This window comes from Schistocerca nitens, chromosome 9 (genome assembly GCF_023898315.1).
Source record: "Schistocerca nitens isolate TAMUIC-IGC-003100 chromosome 9, iqSchNite1.1, whole genome shotgun sequence".
NCBI classification, from domain to species: Eukaryota; Metazoa; Arthropoda; class Insecta; order Orthoptera; family Acrididae; genus Schistocerca; species Schistocerca nitens.
This window is the reverse complement of record NC_064622.1, coordinates 510,446,085-510,472,906: the sequence shown is the minus strand read 5'-3', so window position 1 is coordinate 510,472,906 and position 26,822 is coordinate 510,446,085. Positions and strand designations below refer to the sequence as shown.

Below are 26,822 nucleotides of genomic sequence, written 5' to 3'. Positions count from 1 at the left end.
CAGGCAATGACCCACCGAACCTATATCAGTAGACTTCTTGCAAGACTGGACTTTATATATGACCCACCACCTGCTGAGCTAAGGAAGCTTTTAAGCACGTACCCTGCATTCTGTATTGCCATCCAAGAAATATGGTTTCCAGCAACTCAGACTCTTGCCTTTCATGGCTACTGAGGTTATTTTAAGAATCGTATTGACTATGAGAGGATATCGGGTCAGGTTTTTACGTCTGTGCTGGAGTCTATATAAATTATATCCCTGCCGATATGAGGATGTCCTGTCTGCCTTACTCACTCAGCTTCTCCCATCTTTCCTAGCCTTGCCAACTTCAATGCCGATAACCATTTGTGAGGTGGAACAATGATCACTGGCCATGGTAAAGACGTTGAAACTTTACTGGCATAACCTGATCTTTGCCTCTTGAACTCTGGTGCCTCCACAACATCACTGTGGCAGCCAGGACTCACTTGCTCATTGATCTCTCCTTTTGCAGTCTTGGTCTTCTACCATTGGAGGGCTCACGATGACCTGTGTGGTAGTGACCACTTCCCATTCTTCCTGTCCCTTACTCGGCATTGCTTTCTTGGACACCCACCTATTTGGGTTCTCCGTAATGCTGACTGGGGTGGGTCCACCTCTGCTGTCGTCCTTAGCTCCCCACTGAAAGGCAATATCGATGCATCTGTTCAGCATACAATGGCAGCCATTCTTTTGGCAGCCAACCAAGCCATCCCCTCTTCCTTAGCAATCCCCCATCAGAAGACAATATGCCGGTGGACCCCAGAGATGGCTGCGGCCATTAGAGATCATAGTCGGACTCTCCCGTGCCATAAGTGACACCCTTCACTGGTGCACCTCATTGCCTTTAAATGGCTCTGTGACCATATTCAGTACCTCATAAAATGATGAATGCAAGAATCTTGGGAATGGTACGTTTCCACTATCAGATCATGTACCTCTTCATCACAGCTATGGGCAAAGATCAGACGACTCTACAACACCCAGTACCCTGCTTGTGTACCAAGTATTTCCTTAGATGGTGCGATTTATACTAATCCAGATGCTGTTGCCGAGGACTTGACTGAGCATTATGCTCACACATCTGCGTTTGAGAACTACCATCCTGCCTTTCAGCCCACAAAACGAGGAGGAGCAAATACGCTTATTGTTTACTGCCTGCCACCTGGAGCCATGTAATGCTTCATTCAGTGAATGGGAACTCTCCAGTGCCCTATCTCATTGCCCTGATACAGTCCCAGGGTCAGTTGTCATTCACAACAAAGTGCTGAAACATCTCTTAGTGGATTGTCAACGTTACATACTTGCCCTCTTTAATTGAATCTGGAATGAGGGTGAGTTCCCATATCAGTGGCAAGAAATCACAGTAGTTTTGGTATTGAAACTGGGTAAGAACCCCCTCAAGATGAACAGTTATTGCCCACTCAGCCTTACTGACATTCTCTGTAAGTTGCTCGAACACGTGGTGAGCAAGGGACTGTATTGGCTGCTTGAGTCTCAGGGCCTTTTGGCTGCATATTAGGGTGGTTTTCGCAGAGGCTGCTACACTGCTGATAATTTGGTTCACCTTGAGTTCACCATCTGGTGGCCTCTGCACATCATCGGCACTGATTACTGTCTTTTTAGACCTACAGAAGGATTACCGATGACATGGCATCGCCACATCCTTACTACATTACACAAGTGGAGCCTCCATGGTCCACCCCCAGTTTGTGTCAAGAACTTCCTGCCACACCACATGTTCCAGGTTTAAGTGGGAGTTTCACTCAGTACCCCCCATATCCAAGAGAACATGGTCCCACAAGGCTCTGTATTGAGCTTCTCCCTCTTTCTGGTGGCCATCAATGGTCTAGCAGTGGCTGTAGGTTCTTCACTATCACCTTCCTTATATGCTGACAATTTTTGCTTTTATTATTGCTCCTCCTCTTGGTTGTTGCTGAGCATCACCTACAGGGTGCCATACCAAAGGTGCAGTCATGAGCACTCACCCACGGCTTTCGGTTCTCAGCCACCAAGACTTGTGTCATACGCTTCTGTTACCTTTGTACTGCCCACCCACACCCAGAGCTCTACCTAGACGATCAGTTAGTTACTGTAGTTGAGATGCATCATTTTTTGGCACTGATCTTCTATCCCCAGCTGATGTGGCTTCCCAACCTTTGCCAGCTTAAGCAAAAATGCTGGTAACACCTGCAGGATTGTGATTTAGAATAGGCCTGAGGTATTGCTCTCTACTTTTCAACCTTCAGTATTATGGTCTCCTTTAGGGTTTGACCTTCACACTCTCAAAATTTTTCAGAAGTACGGGCCATTTGGGGAAGGATGCCTTACGTGGTGCATCATACATCCATTGTACACTGAGTCCTTCTGCACTTTTTACTCTCATGGCTCAGCAACTCCACCCGTAATCCAGCCATTTGGGTGAGGACACCTTACAGGGTGCATAATTTACATCCATTGTCTCCTGTCCTCTTTTGCCCCCATGATAATACTGGATTTCTTTGTCCCCAATATCCAGCATGGTAGCCAGTCCATTGTGGAGGGGCCATCATATATCCACTTGATTGTAGTCCCCTGACAACACAGGAGTCTCACTGCTGAGGCCTGAGCTGCAAACACCACGTGTATGCCAGGGAGTAGATGCCCATCTACCTGGGGCATCAGGACTCCCAGCAATGACCATCCTGCCAGGTGGCCTTTGCTGAGACTGGCAGGTTCCTGTGGGGAGAGCCCCTGGGTGAAGTGGGTGGCATGAGGGTGGATGACATGCAATGAAGCAGTCCAAGTCATCTTTTAGTGACCAAATGGCCCCAGAAGTCTCTAAGAAACAAAAGTTAGACTTCAATGCTGAGAAGTATGACCACAAATTGTTCTCCTCCTTAGCTACACCATGGGAGGAGCATAGGGTTATAGAAAAAAAGAGAGCCATATTCGTCTTGATACTTAGTGTGCAGCAGAACTGACGGGTTCTCCTTTCTGGCTACAAAGCCTCTGTTTTTTGGGGAAACCTGGAGGATAAGTATGGGGAAGTGTGCACTGTGCACTGTCCAAAATGCGAAATGGGTCATTCTTGATTCAGACAGCATCCCCAGCCCAAAGGCATTGCTCACCTGTGACAAGCTGGGTGACATTCCCATTTTGGTCATTCCCCATAAAAGCATAAAAGCCTCAACATGGTTCAGGAGGGTTTTTATTTATTTATTTTAATTTATATATATATATATATATATATATATATATATATATATATATATATATATATATATCAGGGTCTCCTACTACATTTGACGATGAGCTTCATGCCAGTTTAGAATGGCAGGGGGTTCACTTCATCTGATGTGTCTATAGTGGATCTAAAGATAATAGGGTTGCTACCTGTACCTTCATCTTGGTGTTTGAGGGTGAATCGTTACCTGAAAAGGTCAAGGTGATGGTATACCGATGTAACACAAAACCACATGTCCGTCCCCCTAGCATTGCCCTCAATGGCAATGATAGTCCCTTCGCCTCTGCCTTGCACAGTGGGCCCTCAGGGTCATCGGATTACATTGCTCCCCCCACCCCCACTTGATGGCTGAGGACATTTCTTCTTCTGTTGCTCCCAAAGCATGCACTGTGGGAGCAACGCGCTACACATGGAAGGGACCCCTTGGGACACTACCTTCCAAGGTCAACTCCTGTGCAAAAGTGGACACCAGCCAGTGGCTGCCAAATGGCTTTGCAGTCTTCTCCTGTACCTGAAGCTACTTCAGAGAAGCCCTCCTAGCAAGCCCCTAAAGAGAAGGGAGAGGGCAAACAGCCTTGCAGTCATACATACAAACACTCAACTGGTGGTGACAGATGACCTGAGGTGTAAACTGTCTCCTTGGTCCCTGCATGCGTTCCCAGCCCACCGAAAGCATCATCCTCCAGTGAAACCGGGCAGTTTTTCCCCCATCTGGCTGAGCTATGATAACCCTTAAGCATTACACCTGCTTGCTGTGTTGCCCTTCAGGAAACTTGGTTTCCAGCAATGCAGGCCCCTGTCCCCCATGGCTATTGGGGGTATTACAAAAATCATAATTACTGTAACAGGATGTCAGGTGGAGTATATCTAAATGTCTTTAGCTCTGTCTATAGTGAACCTACGCACCTTCAAACACCTTTCGAAGCTGTGGCTGTCAGGGTTAGGACAATAAGGGAAATTACCATGTGCAACATCTGCCTTTCTCCTGATGGTGAAGTACCACAAAATGTATTGGCTGCACTAATTTCTCAACTCCCCCCACCTTTCCTACCTTTTGGTGATTTCAGTGCCCTTAACCCTTTGTGGGATGGAACCAAGATTATTGCCCATGGTAAGGATCTCGAGAATCTACTAACTCAACAGGTACCCAACCTCATTTCAGTGTGGCACATGACACGTACTTGGCCATAGATCTCTCAGTTTCCAGTCCTGACCTCCTACCATATGTTCACCGGAGCGCTCACGACAGCTTGTGTGGTAGTGACCACCTTCCGCTCTTCCTGTGCCTTCCCCGGCAGCTCTCACCTGGACGCTTGCCCAGGTGGGCTCTTACCGTGGCTGGCTGGGACACTTCCACCTCTGCTACCCCCATTGGATTTCCATTGCTTGGCAACATTTGTGTGGTGATCCACAATGTTACTACAACCATTGTTTCTGCAGCTGCTTTATTCCTCTGGCTGACCCCGGCAGAAGACAGTGCCCTGGTGGTCACCGGAAATCATTGTTGGCATTAGGGATCACAGGCAGGCCCGACAACATCATAAGCAGTGCCCATCAGTGGAGTACTTCATTGCCTTCAAACAACTCCCTGACCATCAGCTAATCAAAAGACAGAAGCAGGAGTGCTGGGAATGGTACATCTCCACCATTGGAACACAAACCACGTTTGGACTAAGCTCAAATGCCTTTATGGATATCAGATGCCTGCAGGTATATCTGGGATTTCCACATATGGAGCTACATATACTGACCACACACACACAATCGCAGAGCATTTTGCCGAGAATTATGCTTGAAACTCTGAGAATTACCACCCTGCCTTTCATACCCTAAAATAGCAGGTGGAACTACAATACCTATCTTTAACTAAACACCACCCTGAACCAAACAATACTCCATTCAGTGAGTGGAAATTTCTCAGTGCCCTTGCACATTGTCCAAATACAAGTTGTGGGTGCAGGTGAAATGTATGATGACGACGCCAGATCATGACACAAGTCTTGGCGGCTGAAAACTGAAAGCTGTGGGTAAGAGCCCATGACTGTACCTTTTATATGGCTCCCTGCAGTCAATGTTTCAGCAAATGATTAAATATCTCTCAGCAGATTATCAGTGCTACCTCCTTGCCATCTCCCATTGCCTCTGAAGCACTGACTCATTCCCATCACAATGGTGAGAAAGTATCGTCATTCCAGTGTTAAAACCTGGTAAGATCCTGCTAGATGCGGGTAGCTATCATCCTATTAGCCTCAACAATGTTCTATGCAAGCTGCTCGAATGTATGGTGAGTCAGCAGTTGCAATGGCTCCTTGAATCTCAGTGGCTTCTTGCTCCATCCCAGGGCAGTTTTTTCGAAGGTCGCTCCACCGCTGACAACTTGGTATACCTGGAGTCTGTCAGCTGAACGGCCATTTCCACCACCTTATTGCCATCTTTTTTGACCAGGCAAAAGCATATGACACCACTTGGTGACACCACATCCTCACTACATTACACAAATGACATTTCCAGAGCTCACTCCCAATTTTTATACAGAACTTTTTGTTGCGCCACATCTTCACAGTTTGAGTTGGTGCTTCACACAATATCCCTCATACCGAATAGAATGGAGTCCTGCAGGGCTCTGTACTGCTTGTCCCACTCTTTGTAGGGCCATTAATTGTCTCGCAGCAGCTCTGGGGTCCTATAACCCTTCTTATATGCTGACGATTTTTGCATTTCCTTTCGCTCATAGTGGCTGAACATTGACTGCAGGGAGCCATATGAAAGGTGCAGACATGGACTCTTACCCACAGTTTACAGTTTTCAGCCGCCAATACTTGTGTCCTGCACTTCTGTCATCATTGTACAGTTCACCTGCACCCACAACTTTATCTTGATGACCATCTCCTTAATGTAGCATATCCTTAATCAACCAGTAGTGGACTCTTATAACTTTTTAGGACTCGTTTTCAACACTTGCTTAACTTGGTTTCCCCATTTTTGTCAGCTTAAGCAAAAGTGCCGGCAGTACCTTAACATTCTTTGATGCCAGAGTCACACTGAGTGGGGTGTAGATCACTCCACACTGTGCAGCTGTGCAAAGCCCTTGTACCATCCCATCTTGACTATGGGAGCCTGGCATATGGTTCAGCATCAACCTCAGCATTGCAGATGCTTGATTCTATACACCACTGTGAAGTCTGACTTGTGATGTGAGCTTTCCGAACAAGCCATGTGAACAGCCTACTTATGGAAGCTTGGGTTTCTGCATTGCAGGTCAGGCGACAAGAACTTCTTGCCAGCTATGCCACACACACTTGTAGCTCACCTAAACATCCAAATTACCGTCTCTTTTTCCATGACATGGCAATCCATCTCCTGCAATGGTGGCCCAGAACAGGGATTACAATTACAGTCTGTGACCAGTCCCTTCTCACTGAACTCGACTCTCTGTTACCTGAGTTTTACCCTCCTTGGATTGACTCACGTACACCTCCATGGTGTATACATTGGTCACAGCTTCATCTGGACCTATCACAGGTCCCAAAAGACTTGGTTCATCCAGCGGCCCTTCGCCACCTGTTTCTCTCTATTCTTGACACATCCCAGGGTTCAGAGGTAGTTTGCATGAATGACTCGATGGTTGATGGTCACATTGTGTTGCACAATGTACTGAACAGTGCTCCTTGCCAGATGGCTGCAGCGTTTTCACTGCTGAGCTGGTACCGTCTCTCATGCTCTTGAGCACATCTGTTCCTGCACTGGGAGACCTTCGTCATTTGTAGCGACTCCTTGGGTGCCCTTAAATCTCTCGACCAGTACTATCCTCGCCATCCTTTGATAATGGCTATCCAAGAGTCTGTTTAATCCTCAAACAATGTGTACAGTCGGTGGTCTTTGTATAGATTCCGGAATCCTGGGAAATGAACTTGCCAACAAACTAGCCAAAGAGGCTACTTGTAAACCGAGTCTGTAGATTGGCATACCAGAATCTGATCTTCGATTAGTATTATGCTACGAGGTTTTTGGACTCTAGAATACAGAATGGAACTCCTCGTGCTTGCCGAATAAGTTACGCCCGGTAAAGGAGACAATGAATGTGTTGAGGTTCCCCATACAAGTCTCTCACAAGGGCTCCGTTGTCTTTTGCCAGCTCTGCATTGGCCGTACTCGGTTGTCTCACTGTCACCTCCTACATCGTGAGGACCCACCTCAGTGTCACTGTGGTTCACACTTGACAGTGGTCCACATCTTGTTGAACTGTCAAAATTTAGCCGTCCTCACTGCCTCTGGTGCCGTCTGTTCTAGTTGGTGTTCATCTTTTCCCTTACTGTGTTTTTAGGCTGGGGATTTTAGTGTGTTGCAGAGTGGCTGGCTCTTTTATTCTTGCAATCAGCCAGCCAAGGCCATCCGCTATATAGTTTTTTAATACCTTTTACCACTTTTTTCCTTTTTCTTAATGTTTTCAATTTTGGTTTGATACTACCGTTTTCTACTTCAGTACGGTTACATATAGTTTTATGCATTTTGCTCCCCCCTCCCACCCCTGTCCTGGGTTTCAAGCATTAACATTAATTTGGGGTGTGGTTTTAATCTGAGACCTATGTGACTAAGCAAAAAGGGACTGATAACCTTGCAGTTTAGCCTCTTTAATCTCCAAACCAACCAACCAAAAAGATCACTCTACCCTTTTGTGGCTGTACAAAGCCCTGATCCAGTCCTGTCTTGGCTGTGGGAGTCTTCATATGGTTCAGCATCTCCCTAAGTATTGCGGATATTGGACCCATTCATCATTGTGAGGTCCAATTTGTGACAGCGGCCTTCTGAACTAACCACTCCGAACAGCCTACTAGTCGAGGCTGGAGTTAGTTCATTACCTATCAGGCGCCAACAACAGCTGCTGAATTATGCTATACGCATTCGTAGCTTCGCTGAATATTCCAGCTACCGTGTCCTTTTCCCTGGGTGGGAGCTCCACCTCCCAAGCGGTGACCCAGAAATGGGTTTACAATTGCTGCAGCATCCAGTCATGCTCTTCGGAATTGCAGCTTCCTCCACTGTTGCCTCTGGTCAAGGAGACATTGCATCTTCTCCCATGGCTTGTGCCCTGTCCTCAGATTTGCCTCAAAGTCTCCTTTGGTCCAAAATATTCCGTCGACCCCATGATTTTTCACTGCCTGTTCTTGGCTGTTCTTGAGAAGTACCTGTTTCAGAAACGTTATTCACCGATGGCTCAACAGTCAATTGTGTACACACATGCACAGTGTAGTGAACTCCACTCTCTGCCAGAGGGCAGCAGTGTCTTCACTGCTGAATTGATGGCCATTAAATTAGCCCTTAGCCATGTCCGTTATTGCATTGGCCTAATCTGTAGTGACTCCTTTACTAGCCTTCAAGCTATAGACCAGTGCTACTCCCCTTAGCTTCTGGTTACAGCTATTGAGAATCTTGTCTCTGACCTCCATCAGTTGTTTTCGTTTTGGGAAATGAACAAGCTGACTGGTTGGCCAAGCTGGCCACCAAGATGCCAATTCTCAAAATGGGACTTCCAGAACTGGACCTATGGTCGTTTATATGCCATTGATTGCTGGAAGTCTGGATCTCGGAATGGTCTGCACTGATCTCTCAAACAAACTGAGGACAATTGAGGAGACCATGGCCATGTGGCAGTCTTCACTGCATGCTTCTCGCAGAGAATCCACCATCCTCTGTAGCCTCCGCATTGGCTACACTTCGCTAACCCGTAGCCACATTCTCAGATGTGAGGATCCCTCTCCCTGAAATTATGGAGCCTGGCTGACAGTGGCCCACTTACTCATACACTGCCCTGATTTGGCTGCTTTGAGATGGCATCTTAATGTTCCTGATCTGTTGCCTCTGGTGCTAGCAGACGACACCAACTCGACTGATCTGACATTATGTTTTGCCCATGGAAGTTGTTTCCATTCATCCTGATGATCTTCCAGTTTAGTCCCTTTCACACCAAACCAACCAATCAGACATGAAGGACTAAGAGAAGATAGATGCAATATATAGAAAAATTAGAAAAACCTTTGGAGAAAAGAGAAGCTATTGTATGAATATCAAGAGCACAGATGCCAAGGCAGTACTAAACAGAGAAGGGACAGCTGAAAGATGAATACCATATTTGCTGGTTGCCATATGGTACTTACTGATAATTCATTAGAAAAACTTGAGGTGTCAGTTAAGATATTTAAGGATACGGTGAACTAGTTTAGCATAAATAGTCTTTTTGTAAATTATACTGAAATAAACTTTACTCATTTTCACACAGCCTCTGAAGCTGAAGACACAGGAGAAAACTGGCGGACCGGCAGGTAACTGGGGAGGATACTTAAAATACTTGGGTTTATGTACTGATAGTAAACTAAAATGGTAACACCACATCCTGGATCTTTGCAAATGACTGTGTTTTTCTGCTTTGGCTTTACATTTTGTCTGTCATTATAGAAGTATGGAAATTATAAAAATCAGCTTATGACAGTTACTTTCATGCCATTACAACATATCAAATCATATTTAGGGGAAATCACCACTGGCTAGGAAAGTACTATATGTGTAGAAATAGGTCATAAGAAACAAGAGTGGAGTCCACTCTAGAAATTTTTTTAATGAACTTGACGTCCTGACATATTGCACAATGTATGCTCTACCAGGAGCATGTAAGAAGGGAATAAAGACAAATTTTTAAGCCCAATAGGATGTATCAGGATAGAAGAAATTAAGATATCCACTATAAGCATATGAACCTGAGTGTGGTATGGAAAGGAATCCATTTCAGTGGCGGTAAGATTTTAATGCCCTTCCTTCACAAATTGTCTTGGTGATGGTGAACTTTTACTTAAAAAATGCTTAAGGCAGTTCCTATTACAAGAGTCATTCTACACTATAGAATACTTCCTGAACCATAATGTATAGTATCCACATAGCTGTAACACTCAGATACGTTCCCAGATCCTTATTTGTGTGCATGTTTGCAATTATTATAAGCATATTTAAATACTTTATCCCCACCCCCATGAACCATGGACCTTGCCATTGGTGGGGAGGCTTGCATGGCTCAGCAGTACAGATAGCCATACCGTAGGTGCAACCACAACAGAGGGTTATCTGTTGAGAGGCCAGACAAACATGTGGTTCCTGAAGAGGGGCAGCAGCCTTTTCAGTAGTTGCAGGGACAACAGCCTGGATGATTGACTGATCTGGCCTTGTAACACAACCAAAACGGCCTTGCTGTGCTGGTACTGCAAACGACTGAAAGCAAGGGGAAACTACAGCCGTAATTTTTCCTGAGGGCATGCAGCTTTACAGACGTTTTCAGTTGGTGAGAGATCTGGCGAATGTGCTGGCCAGGGCAGCAGTCGAACATTTTCTGTATCCAGAAAGGCCCGTTCAGGACCTACAACATGCGGTCGTGCATTATCCTGCTGAAATGTAGGGTTTCCCAGGGATCGAATCCAGGGTAGAGCCATGGGTCGTAACACATCTGAAATGTAACGTCCACTGTTCAAAGTGCCTTCAATGTGAACAATAGGTGACCGAGACGAGTAACCAATGGCACCCCATACCGTCACGCCAGGTGATATGCCAGTATGGCGATGATGAATACACGCTTTCAATGTGCGTTCACCGCGATGTCGCCAAACATGAATGCAACCATAATGATGCTGTAAACGGAACCTGGATTCATTCGAAAAAATGACGTTTTGCCATTCGTGCGCCCAGGTTCGTCTGAGTACACCATCGCAGGTGCTCCTGTCTGTGATGCAAGAATAACTGCAGCCATGGTCTCCAAGCTGGTAGTCCGCGCTGCTGCAAACATCGTCGAACTGTTTGTGCAGATGATTGTTGTCCTGCAAACATCCCTATCTCTTGACTCAGGCATCGGGATGTGGCTGCACGATCCGTAACAGCCATGCGGTTAAGATGCCTGTCATCTCGACTACTAGTGATACGAGACCATTGGGATTCGTATTACCCTCCTGAATCCACCGATTCCATATTCTGCTAACAGTCATTGGATCTCGACCAGTGCGAGCAGCAATGTCGCGATACGATAAACTGCAATCGTGATAAGCTACAATCCGACATTTATCAAAGTCGGAACGTGATGGTACGCATTTCTCCTCCTTACACGAGGCATCACAACAATGTTTCATCAGGCAACGCCGGTCAACTACTGTTTGTGTATGTGAAATCAGCTGGAAACTTTCCTCATGTCAGCACGTTGTAGGTGTCGCCACCAGAGCCAACCTTGTGTGAATGCTCTGAAAAGCTAATCATATGCATATCTCAGCATCTTCTTTCTGTCGGTTAAATTTTGCGTCTGTAGCACGACATCTTTGTGGTGTAGCAAGTTTAATGGCCAGTAGTGTAATAAATGCGCAAGCTCACACTGGAGGACAGACGAGACTGCAGCCTGTGGAATGGTGTCCTTTGCAGCTGACAGCAGCACTCCATCTCAAACAGACAGATGATTTTATAATGCAAAATAATTTCTCAAAGGATCAGAAGCACTGCTCGAAGGTTTGCCCGGCCAGCTATTTTGTCAACAATTAAAACTTCACGTGAACAGCAATAACATGTATACAGTAATAAGTAGAAAGTAATTCACACATCTGATTGAAAGAAAGGCTTTAAGGTTTTTGTAAGGGGGTGAGCTGATACCACGCTTGATACATGCAAGGTAAAATCCATGATAAAAAAAAAAAAAAAATGAGCCTTATGCAAGTTTACATCTGTGATACCAAATGCCTGGAAATGTTGCCACAAGTGCTTTGTGTAAGTCTCCCAGTCTTCTGCTGCATTGTCGTGTGCAGGGAATGGTGGTGGGTATGTTGTTGCTAGGACTGCCAATTGTCCCAATTTAGTCATTAAGCTGTAAACTGTCAGTGCCTGCACTATCTCCATGGAAATTAAACTCAAAGGACCAATGATTAAAGTGGAACTCATGGACCCATTGCCAAAAAGTGTTATAACCCAAGAAAATTGTAATTTATTACCTGAGAGGTAAACATTTGAGGAAGACAAGGTCCAATACAATTAACAATACACAAGTGGCTGGCGGAGCCTTGCACTCTGGCCTATACATTCACTAGTTCGAACAGCGGGCACAGCCTGCAAGCCTCTAGTGACCGCATCAAGCACAAACTTCACATTCAAACTATGAAGTGGCATGCACATTGAATTGGCAGTTACAGCAAATGGCATTTAATAATGCCATAGAACGTTCCTTGTGAAACTACGTCATTCTGTACTCTGTGATATATTCACAATAGAATCACTGGACCACAAAATAAATAAATAATTAAGTTGCACAAAACAGTTTTCATTTACCTTACAGAAGGCCTTCAGATAAGAATGTATACAGTACAATCCCAAACTACTAATACCTGATGGAAAATCTTGTACGAAAGACATGAAATAACTGTGGGAGGTAACTCGTCATACAGGATGAGGCTGTTCAGTAGGCACATAAAATTGGCACATAAAATTGGAAATGTACTTACTCATCTGTCAGAGTTGTTTGTTATGACAACATGTCTGTTGCACAACAGCTCAACCATATTGTAAATTGTTATCTTCCCTTAAAGCATTTTCTTTCTTTGTTTCAGTAAATGATACATGATTTATTCAGTTGACTGTATAACTGCTTGGTGAGAAGGAAAAGATCACCATATACAAATATGCTTTGAACTGAACTTTCACTGATGTCACTAACACGTATGTACATGTGCTTTTTAGGAGCAAAACAAAATGATGCTTTCAATCCTGCAATATGCGAGCTGTTTGGCCATCTCAGTATTAAAAGTAAGTATCTTGAACTTTTCCCAGTTCACTTAAACTGAAGTATGAAACTGTGAAACTTCAGGTATATTAGACAAATAGAGGAAATACTCACTTACAGTATAAAATGTAAAGATACTTTACGTGTCACAAAATGTTGCATTTGAAACAAGCATCCTTATGGAAAGCTGTATTGAATAACACATATTCATCAAATTTTGTCTCTTATTTCATAGTAAATAGTTAAGGTTATTGAAGACTATAAAAATAATGTGAATGTCGGACTTTTTCCGAGAGCATGCAGTTCTACTGTATTGTTAAATGATGATAACTTCCTCTTCGATAAAATTCTGGAGGTAAAATATTCCCCCATTTGGATCTCCAGGCAGGGACTACTCAGAAGGATGTCTTGATCAGGAGAAACAAAACTGGCATCATAAGGATCGGACTGTGGAATATTGGTTCCCTTAATCGGGCAGATAGGTTAGAAAATTTAAAAAGGAAAACTGATAGGCTGAAGTTAGATATAGTGGAAAGTGGTGAAGTTGTGTGGCAGGAAGCACAGGACTTCATGTCAGGTGAATATAGGGTTACACAAACAAAATGAAATAGGGGTAATGCAGGAGTGAGTTTGATAATGAATAAGAAGAGAGGAATGCGAGTAAGCTACTATGAACAGCATAGTGAATGCATTATTGTAGCCAAAATAGACACAAAGCACATGCCTACGACAGTACTACAAATTTATATGTCAGCTAGCTCCACAGATATTGAAGAGATGAAGAAACGTATGATGAGATAAAAGAAATTATTCATATAGTTAAAGGAGATGAAAATTTAATTGTGATGAGGAACTGGAATCCAATAGTAGGAAATGTGAGAGAAGGAAAAATTATATGTGAATATGGACTTGGGGGGAAGGAATGAAAGAAGAAGCTGTGTGGTCAAATTTTACACAGAACATTATTTAATCGTTGCTATACTTGGTTTAAGAATCATAAAAGAAGGTTGTATATGTGGAAGAGACCTGGAGACACCAGAAGGTTTCAGATTGATTGTGTAATGGTAAGACAAAGATTTAGGAACTAGATTTTAAACTGTTAGACATTTTCTGGGGCATATGTGGACTCTGACCACAATTTATTGGTTATGAATTGTAGATTAAAACTGCAGAAATTGGAAAAAGGTAGGAAATTAAGGAGATGGAATGTGGATAAACCGAGAGAGCAAGAGGTTTCTGAGGCTTTCAGAGGAGGCATTAGGGAACGATTGACAGGAACAGAGTAAAGGAATACGGTAGAAGACAGATTGGTAGCTTTGAGAGACAAAATAAAGAAGGCAGCAGAGGATCAAATACACGGAAAGATGTGGCGTAGTAGAAATATTTGAGTAACAAAAGAGATACTGAATGTAATTGATGAAAGGAGAAAGTACAAAATGCAGTAAATGAGGCAGCAAAGATGAATACAAGTGTCTAAAAAATGATATTGACAGGAAGTGCAAAATGACTAGGCAGGAATGGCCAGGGAATAAATGTAAGGATTTATAAGCATATCTCACTAGGGGAAAGATAGATATAGTGTACAGGAAAATTAAAGAGGCCTTTGGAGAAAAGAGAGACAGCTGTATGAATATCAAGAGCTCAAATGAGAAACTGGTCCTAAGCAAAGAAGGGAAAGCTGAGAGGTGGAAGGACTATATACAGGGTCTGTACAAGGGAGATGTACTTGAGACAATATTATAGAAATGAAGGAGGATGTAAATGAGGATGAGGTGGGAGATATGATACTGCGAGAAGAATTTGACAGAGTGCTGGAAAACTTAAGTCAAAACAAGGCTCCCGGAGTAGACAACATTCTGCTCTTAGATCTACTGATAGCCTTGGGAGAGTCAGCCATGACAAAACTATCAAAACTATTCCATCTAGTCACCAAGATGTTAAGTAGACTTTAAGAAGAATTTAATAATTTCAGTTCCAAAGACAAGAAGTGCTGACAGGTGTGAATATTATCAAACTATCAGTTTAATAAGTCATGGCTGCAAAATACTAACTCAAATTCTGTACAGAAGAATGGAAAAACTGGTAGAAGCTGACCTCAGAGAACACTAGTTTGGATTATGGAGAAATCTAGGAATACGTGATGTAATATAACTTCTCAAAGAAAATAGGTTAAGGAAAGACAAACCAACATTTACACAAGGTGTACAACATTGCTTCCGCCATTTTTTCACCAACATTTGGTTATATACATATCATTCAAAGTACTTTCCATTGCTGGGCAGTGTACGAATCCCTCAGTGAAAAAATTGTTCACCTCGTGAAGCGATCCAGGAATCAATCCAATTTGTGACTTCTTCATGAGATCAGAAGTGCTGGTCGGCCAGGGCATGCGCCATTGATCTAAACAGGTGATAGTGAGAGGGAGCAATGTCTGGAGAATACGATGGGTGGGGTAGGACTTCCCATTTTAGCAATTCCAAGTACGTTTCGACCTCTTTTACAATGTGACATCGAGCTTTGTTGTGCTGCAAAATCACTTTATTGTGCCTCTCGCTGTATTGCGGCCATTTGTCTTTTAATGCTCTGCTCAAACACATTAATTGCATTCGATAACCAGCACCTGTGATTGTTTCTCTTGGTTTTAACACCTCATAGTACACGACGCCGAGCTGGTCCCACCAAATGCAGAGTATGATCTTGGAGCCGTGGATATTCAGTTTGGCCATCGACATGGAAACTGGGATACCCTATGATTTTTTGCATTTAAGGTTATTGTAATGAACCCATTTTTTGTCCCTGGCAGAATGCGATGCAGAAATCCCTTCTGTTTTTGCCTCTGAAGCAACTGTTCACAAACACACAAACACCATTCTACATCCCATGGTTTCAGCTCACATGGGACCAAAGTTCCTTCTCTCTGAATCATACCCATAGCCTTGAGACATCTTGAAATGGCTTGCTGTGTCACTCCCACTAATCATGCCAATTCTTCTTGAGTTTGATGCGGGTCTTCACTCAGCAATGTCTCCAATTCTGCATCTTCGAAAACATTCTCTCTTCCACCACTATGCTGGTCTATTACATTAAAATCACCGTTCTTGAAGTGCTGAAACCAATCATGACACTTTGTTTCACTAATAGCATCCTTACCATATGTACTTGAGAACATTCGATGAGACTCACCCGCTGCTTTCTTCGTATTGAAACGAATCAGTAACACCTCCCACAAATGAAAAGAATTAGGCTCGTAAACTGACATTTTCAATCAAGAACAACTTTATGATGCAGAGACAAATCTACTAATGTTTGAATGAGATTATGTTGACCGCAGTTCAATCTAACTGCCTGACATCTTCGATCTGTTTCTTTCGACCGCTACTTATCATTGTCGCCACCAATCAGCAAATGGCGGAAGCAAAGTTGTACACCCTGTATCATTTGTAGACTTAGAAAAAGCTTTTGGCATTGTTGACTGGCACACTCTCTTTGCAACTCTGAGGGTAGAAGGGGTAAAATACAGGGAGCGAAAGGTAATTTAAACTTGTACAGAAACCAATCAACAATTTTGGCATTGTTGACTGGCATACTATCTTTGAAAATCTAAGGGTACCAGGGGTAAAATATAGGACTGAAAACCATTTGAAATTTGTGCAGGAATCAGACAACAGTTGTAAGAGTCGAGGGGCCTGAAAGGGAAGCAGTGTTTGGGAAGGGAGTGAGACAGGGTTGTTGCCTATCCCTGATGTTATTCAATCTGTATATTGAGTAATCACTAAAGGAAACAAAAGAAAAATTTAGAATAGGAATAAAAATCCATGGAGAAGAAATAAAAACTTTGAGATGTGGAGATGACATTGTAAATCTGTCAGACAGCAAATGCCTTGGAAGAACGGCTGAACAGCATGGATAGTGTCTTGAAAAGAGGATATAAGATGAACATCAACAAAAGCAAAACAAGAGTAATGGAATATAGCAGAATTAAATCAGGTGATGCTGAGGGAATGAGATTAGGAAACAAGACACTTAAAGTAATAGATGTGTTTTACTGTTTGGGCAGCAAAATAACTGGCGATGACTGAAGTAGAGAGGATATAATATGTACCATGGCAATTGCAAGAAAAGTGTTTCTGAAAAAGAGAAATTTGTTAACACTGAATGTAGATTTAAGTGCTGGGAAGTCTTTTGGAAAGTATTTATATTGGTGTAATGGAATATGGATGATAAACAGTTTAGGCGAGAAGAGGCTAGAAGCTTTGGAATGTACTTTTACATAAGACTGCTGAAGATTAGCTGGGTGTATCATGTGACTAATGAGGAGGTAATACAATTGGGAGCAAAGAAATCTGTGGCAAAACCTGACTAGAAGAAGGGATCAGTTACTATGACACACTCTGAGACCTCAAGGGATCACCAGTTTAGTATTGGAGGGAAGTGCAGGGAGTAAAAGTCATAGACAGAGACCAAGAGATGAATACAGTAAACAGATTCAGGAGCATGTGGTTTGCAATAGTTACTCAGAGATGAAGAGGCTTGCACAGCACAGAGTATCATGGAGAGCTGCATCAAACCTATCTTCAGGCTGAAGAGCACAACAAAAAGTAATATTTAGCTTACCCATTGTTTAATATTTAACTTTGTGTTATCTGAATCAGATTGTCTGCCTGTGAGAGGTTCATAGAAGTTAGAGAAAATAAGAGAATGTAACAAATTACATTATCTGCATAGTAAGCAGTAGAATTTCCAAGTAATACAACTCGTTGTACAATAGAACCATAGAGTGGATCAGGAACAATATTTTTGTCATACTTTAGATTTTGGATGAATGTGAGGGCTATTTAGGAATTAATCTCACAGATTTATTTAAAAATCCATTATTTACACCCTTATACTACTTTTCAATGTAATGACATTCAGATTTTAGCACTTCCCATAATTGTAACTAGTTAAAAAATACTTCTGTATAAAATTCAGGTCCTGATATTGCAATTCACCAGTGACAGGCTCTTGCAGTTCTCCAATGTAGTTAATGTGTCAGGGCAAAACCACTTTTTTGCATACACCACATAGTAGAAATCAGACAGACAACACTCAGGCTGTAAGATGGATGTTCAAAAATGTTTCGTTGAAGTGGCACACAGAATCTCATGTCCTGGGCAGTGTCTGACTGACCCTTGTAAGCAAAACACCACATTAATTAGTAGTCAAGAGATTGCTCTTCTTGTTCTCTTAACTGATTTGTATCTCTCCATCCACTTGAAGGTATGTATAAAATTTTTGTGGTGCCCAGACAACATCAAACATGAGTTAAAAAGTTGAGATTTTGAAGATAATTACAATTTTCTTTGTCAGGAAATGACTGTCTGTCTGTAGCAAAGTCTGCCTACTTTATGGTAGTGGTCAAGCTTGTTGCTGATCGGGTGACATTGCTTCTGTTGGGGGAGTTTTGTCGCCTAGAGGGTGTAGTCACAGGCACAAATTCAGCAGATCAGCAAGGAAAACAGAGAGCACTCCTGTCACCTATCTCCTTAGGAATTACATTTTTTGCTTTTATTTCCTTGAAAACGTTCTGTCTCCAGGCACCACCGAGATGATAACCTCAATCTCTGTAGGTGCGCATCCAAACTTTTACTGCTTGTTTTATTACAGAGCACCTATAAGTTGATGTGTAGTGTGGGGGAGGATCCTCATATTCTCGAAGTTGAACTGACGTGCATCTGTGATGCTATCACTGATTTTTCAAAATTTCTGTAGTTGATGTGCCATGTATAATGCAACACTCTGCTACAGTTTTTTGCCACGTTCACGTGACACAGTGGAGACACCAGGCACTCTCAGATACAGGCTGTCATTCACTGGAAGCAGTAAGCCCTCCATTTTCCATAGAGTTCGAAATGCTGGCCTAATGCCATATGTATCTAATATGCTCCAAGTCTTGCTAGAGGTCACTGTATAGAATCGGAGGAGTGCTTGGGTCAAGAAGAAGTAGCCTGTTATAGCACACTTGAACCCAACACAGAATTTTAAGATATTGTCAATGAATAACTGTGGTATTGAGGGGGCAGTTGTTATGCACAGTGAATTTGAAAAATGGGTAAGTGATTTTATAAATGCTTAAATTTGAATTGTGGGTAGAAAAATAACACATTGTTGTGTATTTAACATTCTTTAAAGCATTTTTCCTCAGCTATTGAAAGACTTTATTTGTAGCCTACTGAATGCTGTTTTCCTGATAGTACTCAAACTTTGTGTACGCTTTGTGCCGGTTAACATATCCTTTAACTTTTTATACAGCAGAAGCAGCATATTGGTCTCTGACAGAAGAGCAGGTGGTTGAAATGCTAAGTGATGTTTGTGAGGGTACTTTTGGACAGGTTACAGATTCTGTGAAGGAATTGTTTGAAGACTAAGACAGTGCTCATCATGTTCAGGTAAACAAACACTTTTAAATGGAAGAAGAATATCAGCAAATTACAGTATAGTCATTTTTTATGTATCTTTCATTTTCATTTACAGATGACATGGCATCCAGTGATCATGTTAACTACAAAATGTTAAATGGTACAGAATAAACAAATCAAATATCATACAAGTACTTAAAATTCACTGTGGTATGAATTTTTTTATTTATTAGTAATGAAGACATTTTCAGTAAGGAAGAAACACTGTGTGTGTTTCTTACAGTGACTGCAAACACACTGCATACACTGTTTTACTGCAGTACAAGATCGACATGCTGTATAGTAATGAATGTAATTTACTTCAGTTTCTATGGTTTGGTCCAAATTACATACACAGTTCAGTATTAAATTTAAAAATAAATATTGATCGTACTTTCAACAAAGAAATAACTGATAACAAGACTTGCGACCAAATTGATCACTGAATTTCTTCTGGAGTTCTGATGTACCTGAATTCCTAAACCAGGTCTCGTACAAATCCAGCCATGCAAACGAAGCACTAAACGAAACATGTAGGTTTATTACAGGCTGTTTGAAACCCAAGCCACCTGCAAAACTCTACCAGCTCACAGGCACAGCACCACCAAATATTTGTCATGAAATTGCTACTGACATGGAGAGACCAAATCAAGCTCATTAGGAAAACTGTCCATTATGTGGGCGCATTCCAGCATCCTCAAGGTTGAGGCTGAGAAAGGGCTTCCTCAAGTCCACTCCAATCTTGTAAACAGCAACAGCTACAGCAAGAAAACAGCTGTTCATTTATTTTGACATAACATGGCTAAGAGTCCAAGATATTTCCTTTATTTCAAATTATTATCAAACAGCTGTCAGTTATTAATGTCTGTTCATCCAGACGTGCAAATAAAAATGTTAACTTCTTGGTCTGAGAATAACTCTACTTGGCCACACCCTTCCTAAACCCTTCCACCTGGGCACGAACAGAATTGGATCATGCGGAGACCCCTCTGCTGTCATCATTCTGCAGTTGGAAGATCTGAGAATAATCTTCGGAAATGGCACTTACCTATGGTTTCCATGAAATGTGACTGGAAAAGCACACAGAAGAAAATCTACTTGCAACTCTGTGTTGGAAATTGTAAGATTTTGGTCAACACTTGCGCAGCTTGAGAGTGCTACCTTTATTTTGCTTTTAGCGGTAAGTACCATGTATTGTATTTGTCTCTGACTCACACAAATAAAAATAAGGACTTGCAATAAGTGAAGGATATATGCAGTCTGTTAAAAAAATTCCAGAACTTTGTCCACAAAACTTTTCTACACTTAGCTTTTATTTATTGTGCATGCCCTCCTTAGAAATACTCACCTTTACAATTGATACGCCGTTGCTGTTCCGGATTAAAGTCGAGCACCGAAATGCTAGGTGGGAATGTTCGAGCAGAAAGGACTGTCAGATGATGTCAGCCAATTGCCTGCTGACTGACCCCTCTCCAGGATGACAATGCGATGGCAGCACCTTCTACATGAACAGAACGTAAGCACTGCGCTGCCTGGCTGTGGCCAAGTTCTACAGCAGGCAGTTCTACGTGTTCTACAGCAGCAAGACTAGTCATTTCGCTTCTACTATGTAGCGCTGTCTATACTGAAGAGATTTCTTATTTTGTCTGTCGCCCTTTGCTTGTGACACATCTGTTTAGTGCAAAGTTAAGTATTGTAATCATTTCCTTTTCTAATAAAATTCACTAATACAATTTGCTTGACTTGTTTTCTAGTGATCCGAGAAAACAGGTTTCCTAGGCACCCCATATTTGATGAGTAGGCAGAATACAACAGCTCCCAACACCATTTTCACTTGTGGAAGCACTCTTGGTATGCCTCTTGCTGGATTGCATGAAGCACTGTCTGCAAAATTTCTTTTATCTCGTCTATCATTGCAAATCTTCATCCTTTCAACAGGGTTTACAACTTTGGAAATAAAAATAGCCCACAGGGTCCAAGTCTGGAGAGTATGGAGGATGAAGCAGCACAGTGATTTCGTTTTTTGTGCAATAGTCACACGCCAACAGGGATGAATGTACCGATGGATTATCATGATGCGCAATCCATGAATTGTCTCACCAAATTTCAGGCAGTTTCCTTCTCACATTTTCTCGCAGGCATCGGAACGCATCTCAATAGTATCATCGATTAAAAGTTTGTCCATGTGACATGAATTCCTGATGAACTAATCCTTCAACACCAGAGAAATCTATCAGCATGGCTTTGACCTGTCTTGACGAGCTTTTTTTCGTCTTGAAGAACCTTTCGCGACCCATTAGGTAGACTGAAACTTGGTCTCAACATCATAACTCACCACCAGTTAAGATTCTCTTAAGGGCTGTTTAGTTCTCATTTGTGTGATCCAAAAGCTCTTCACAGATTGTGAGGCAAAAGTCTTGACCATTGAGCCATGGGATGAAATTGGTGGCAACATGATGCATTCCAAGATCCGGTGTCAGAATTTTGTGACATGATCCTAGTGAAATGTTACATTCTTCTGCAATGTCTTGGACAGTCGGCCTTAGATTGGCATGCACAATTTCTTTGACGTTCCTGACATGAGCTTCATTGGCAGACGTCGAAGGGTGTGCTGAACGAGGGTCATCTTTAACTTCCATCTGGCTAATTTTAAGTTATGTGAACTATATGTAACACCGAGTACAGCTTAAGCTCTTATCACTTAGGCTTCCTGCATCATTTGGTGTGTCTCTGTGAAGGTTTTCTTGAGCTTCTCACAAAATTTAATGCAAACACGTTGATTTTCTAACTTACGGGTTTCTTTAAATGTATTTGTTTGGAGAAAATAGAAACAAGGAAAAGAAAGGGCAAGATGTAAGGATGTCGAAGGATTTCTTTAAAGTTTTTTCTCATGTGAAGTACAGAGCATCTCTCATTTTGAATGTCTACTTTGTTTAAGTGCTCAGCACACTTCAAATTTACATATGTATTTACAGAATCTTTTCTTGCATGTGGTAGGTAAACGAGAAGTTTCAAGTTGCTCTGTGTTCTTGATAAGGCCACAGCCATCATAGCAAGTGAGGAGTGTGTAATCTTACCCTCCCACACATCACTATTAAAATTCTCATTCTTTGCACAAATTTTGAAAGCTTTGAGAGGCATACGATATACAAAAGAATAACTTTTTCTTATCTTCACTATCTCATTGTTGTTGTCGATGGCTCAAAGTCTTGTCTAGGGGTACAGTCCTGCAGCAGAAACTTCGATTTTGTAGGTTTTTGATGACTAAATAACTGGTGAAGATTTGCCTTTATTATTCTCGAATTTTATTCTTTGTCACATCTTTCAACATCACACTGTTTTTACATTTTCCAAATTAAAAAAAAAATTGAATTGTTGGTGACAAACTTAGAAAACACCTATTTCCATCAGAGGCATGCCCACCACTCTTACAATCTGTGGTACTCACATTATTCCAAAGAGATTACAAAGCAAAAAAGTTTACAAACTTTCCTTACCAAAGAAGAATCTCCACCAAATTATATCGTTATTTTAAAAATAAATCCAGAAACAAATTTAATAACTAGAGTTAGGTTGTGCAGTTAATAATATGAATTTTAAGTATGCCACAAATTTTGTGATTTCAAATATTTTAAAAAGAAGAGTAATTTCAACTGTTAGTACATATCAATTGTAAGACATTAATTTGTTTTTTATACATTTTAGCCTGAAATATAATACATCGTATACAAAATAATATGAGTTCTTTTAATGAAACAGGTGAGATAATTTTAACCTATGCAAGAATAGATAGTATACATGGTATTAGTTACAGTGTGTTAACTGTAAGATGGCTGAGTTGAGGGGGGGAGTGCGGGGAAAGGAGGAAGCAAGCATTGGCTGGCGAGGGGTGATGAGCCGTTGGGAGGAGGGGGGGGGGGGGACAAGGCACGCCTACCAGTTGCAGTGTTGGCACTACAAATTGCGCGTCATGCTTACACAAAAGCAGACGAAAGGCATGGAAGTATAACTCACTTTAAATGTTGTTCGTAAACGAAACTGAAATCGTCATGTACATTAATATATATATATATATATATATATATATATATATATATATATATATATATATATATATATATATATATATATATATATGTGTATGTTTGTCTACTATGCGCTCACAAACCATTCATCCGATTGCAATGAAACTTTGGTGAGGAGTTCTCCGAACTCACGAAAAGAGTAATGGATAATGTTTCAACAGTTCGGTTACTGTGGCATGCATAACGCAATTGATTAGGTAAAGGCTTGTCGTGCAGCGGACCTGGGTTCGATTCCCACCATTCGCAATCTTTTTTCATTTTATTTCATTCCCCGCAATCATCGATCATTACTTTGATTTCTCCATTTCTTTTCCTAAGTTAAAAGAGAGAGAGAGATTTATAAGAAAATGCCTTCTGCACTGCATGTATTTTTTTGAATTTGAAAAGGTACTGTAATACGAATGTGTTTCGAAATAATACAGTGGTGTTTCCATACAAAGCAATATGGTAGCAAGGAAAAATGAAATATAAGGTAATTCGGACGAAATAGGGGGCTCCTTCCACTGTTTCGATTTTCATGCGATGAAAAATGTAATGTGTCAGAAGCTACAGGTTGAACCATTTTCTCCAAATCTGAGTTTGTATCTCAGCTTTAAATCAGTTGATCTGGTTTCAGGAATTAGTAGGTACATTGTTCTCTAACATTTAGTGTGATGATGCCACATATTTGAGTGTGAGTTATTTCACTTTTGATTCCAAGAACCCATGTTGAACAAAGCTCCTTTGAGAAGTAAACCATGCAAAATAATTGGTCAAGGATAGAATAATAGTACACAAGTATACAAATTGATTAGTAATGATGAAAATAAAAAATTATATTAAGAAACTGAATAATAGGAAAAGATACAGCATTACTGTTGTCACTTATCAGGAGGAAGTTCTAAATGATAACTGAAGTGTTGCTATTTTTGTGATTCTCTTTATCATCCATAAACAATCCATTCTTGCATTCAAAAAGTTTTTCAGTTTTCCAGTTAGCTTGATATGTTTTGTCTAAACAATGCAAAATTAGAAGTATGTACCAAATAATGAGAACAGGTGATAGAATGTAGGAAGGTCAGATCTGTGTTCATTTTCATACTTCTGGGATTCATAAATGATTAATGATACACTTTCAGTTTACTTCATTTGCTTTATAAAAGTTTGTCCTATAATATTTTTTTCTTTAGGATCAGCAGAATAATATATGTCTGATAATCATTTTGTCCTATAATTTTGCAGTGTGTTTGATCCTGCTTATTTTTAGAATGAAATTTATGATTTTGCACATACTTCCTCTGTTTGTGATTTTTATAGTTGCTTTCCCACAATTGTTTACAGAGCTGCACCTTGAGTGTGGTAATAAAGCTGTATGCTGTGTGTCACCAGTTACCAATTCAAACAGAAGTATGCCAGTAGTCAGTAAGAACAGTAACTGTTGTTCTGTTTCCAAATGCCATTCATTGGGTAGTTATTTTTTAGCACAAAATAGCCCTAGTATGTTTATAGACAATCCTTTTTGCATTTCACTGTTAGCTTCTGATGAACTGTAGACCACTGGAAAATTTCCATCTGTGATGGATGTAGCTGCAGAAGAAAGTGAATAAAGCAGTGCACACTTGAAAAATCACCATTATTCATATTGTCCTATGCATGTAACAACATCAAGGGAACATAATGTTTATGCAGTAACTGGTTATGGTTATGAAGCAAATAGATAAAAAACTTTAATTATTCATTCACTCATTCATTGTTCATATGAGTAAGAAAACTGTATCTTTAACAGGCTAAATATACTGCAGACATTTGTGTTCACACAGTGTGATTGGAAGTGGTTAGATTCTGCCAGTTTCTTGGAATCGAAGAAAGGGGAATCCAATACAGTAGAGTTAAGTAGGTTCAGAACAGAGTATTATGAGAAAGATCTATACATTTTTTAAATTAAGTCAATTTAAAGAACCATAAAAGGCTGTAAATATCTGTGCTGAAGATCCTTTTCTGTACTATCTGTAAATAAATCACTTTCAGGAAGATAATGTCTGTGCTATATTTCCTCCATGTGGATGCATGTGTATGAATTAATACCACTGTACATAATTTTGTCAGTATCCCACACTTCACAGTTTATTTTTAATGAGATACGAGAGAAAAAATTAATAATATATTTCAAAAAACTTCCACATTTGGAAGTTGTTCTACAATAAACAGATGTTCTAGTGAACACGAATGACAAGTGTATATAATATTGTATTGAATTCTTATGATGGTCAAGGGTCATATGAATTCTGTGAAAGGTGAAGGAGAAAAATCTATATCTACATCTACATTTATACTCTGCAAGCCACCCAACGGTGTGTGGCGGAGGGCACTTTACGTGCCACTGTCATTACCTCCCTTTTCTGTTCCAGTCGTGTATGGTTCGCGGGAAGAACGACTGTCTGAAAGCCTCCGTGCGCGCTCGAATCTCTCTAATTTTACATTCTTGATCTCCTCGTGAGGTATAAGTAGATGGAAGCAATATGTTCGATACATCATCCAGAAACGCACCCTCTCGAAACCTGGTGAGCAAGCTACACCGCGATGCAGAGCGCCTCTCTTGCAAAGTCTGCCACTCGAGTTTGCTAAACATCTCCGTAACGCTATCACGGTTACCAAATAACACTGTGACGAAACGCGCCACTCTTCTTTGGATCTTCTCTATCTCCTCCATCAACCCGATCTGGTACGGATCCCAACACTGATGAGCAATACTCAAGTATAGGTTCAAAGAGTGTTTTGTAAGCCACCTCCTTTGTTGATGGATTACATTTTCTAAGGACTCTCCCAATGAATCTCAACCTGGTACCCGCCTTACCAACAATTTTATGTGATCATTCCATTTCAAATCATTCCGCATGCATACTCCCAGATATTTTACACAACTAACTGCTACCAGTGTTTGTTCTGCTATCAAATAGGTCGTTAAAATTTGTCAAAAAGGTATTTGAATACTTGAATATGTTTTGTTGTTCAGAGTGACAGAATTCCTTATTTTGAAGCGAACATTAGATGATTTATGTCAGGTGGTAATCTACACTGATGAGCCAACACATTAGGGCCACTTGCTTTATTAGGTGTTGATCTGGATTTGGAAAGCAATACAGCATTGATTTTGCAAGACGTGCATTCAGATGTACGTGGTACTAGAACTCTGTGCACATGTCACACAATTCCTGTAAATTATGCTGGAAGATGAAATCACAGTTGGGGAAGACAACAAGCATGAAGAAGTGCAAGTGGGTAAGAAT

At 41.2% G+C, this 26,822-nt stretch overlaps 1 protein-coding gene across 3 annotated transcripts in view; it reads left to right on the top strand.

The window, feature by feature from the left end:
* Positions 1-19,623, top strand: part of LOC126203686 (GDP-D-glucose phosphorylase 1) — an 89,082-nt gene extending 69,459 nt beyond the window's left edge. For 2 of the 3 annotated variants that reach the window (XM_049938055.1, XM_049938053.1), the window contains exons 6-8: positions 12,992-13,057; positions 19,326-19,462; positions 19,548-19,623. In XM_049938055.1, coding sequence (XP_049794012.1) covers positions 12,992-13,057; positions 19,326-19,441 — 182 coding nt within the window. In that variant the 3' untranslated portion in view covers positions 19,442-19,462; positions 19,548-19,623. The remainder of the gene's footprint in view (positions 1-12,991; positions 13,058-19,325; positions 19,463-19,547) is intronic. The other variant, XM_049938054.1, reaches the window with a different exon arrangement.
* Positions 19,624-26,822: the final 7,199 nt, after the last annotated feature.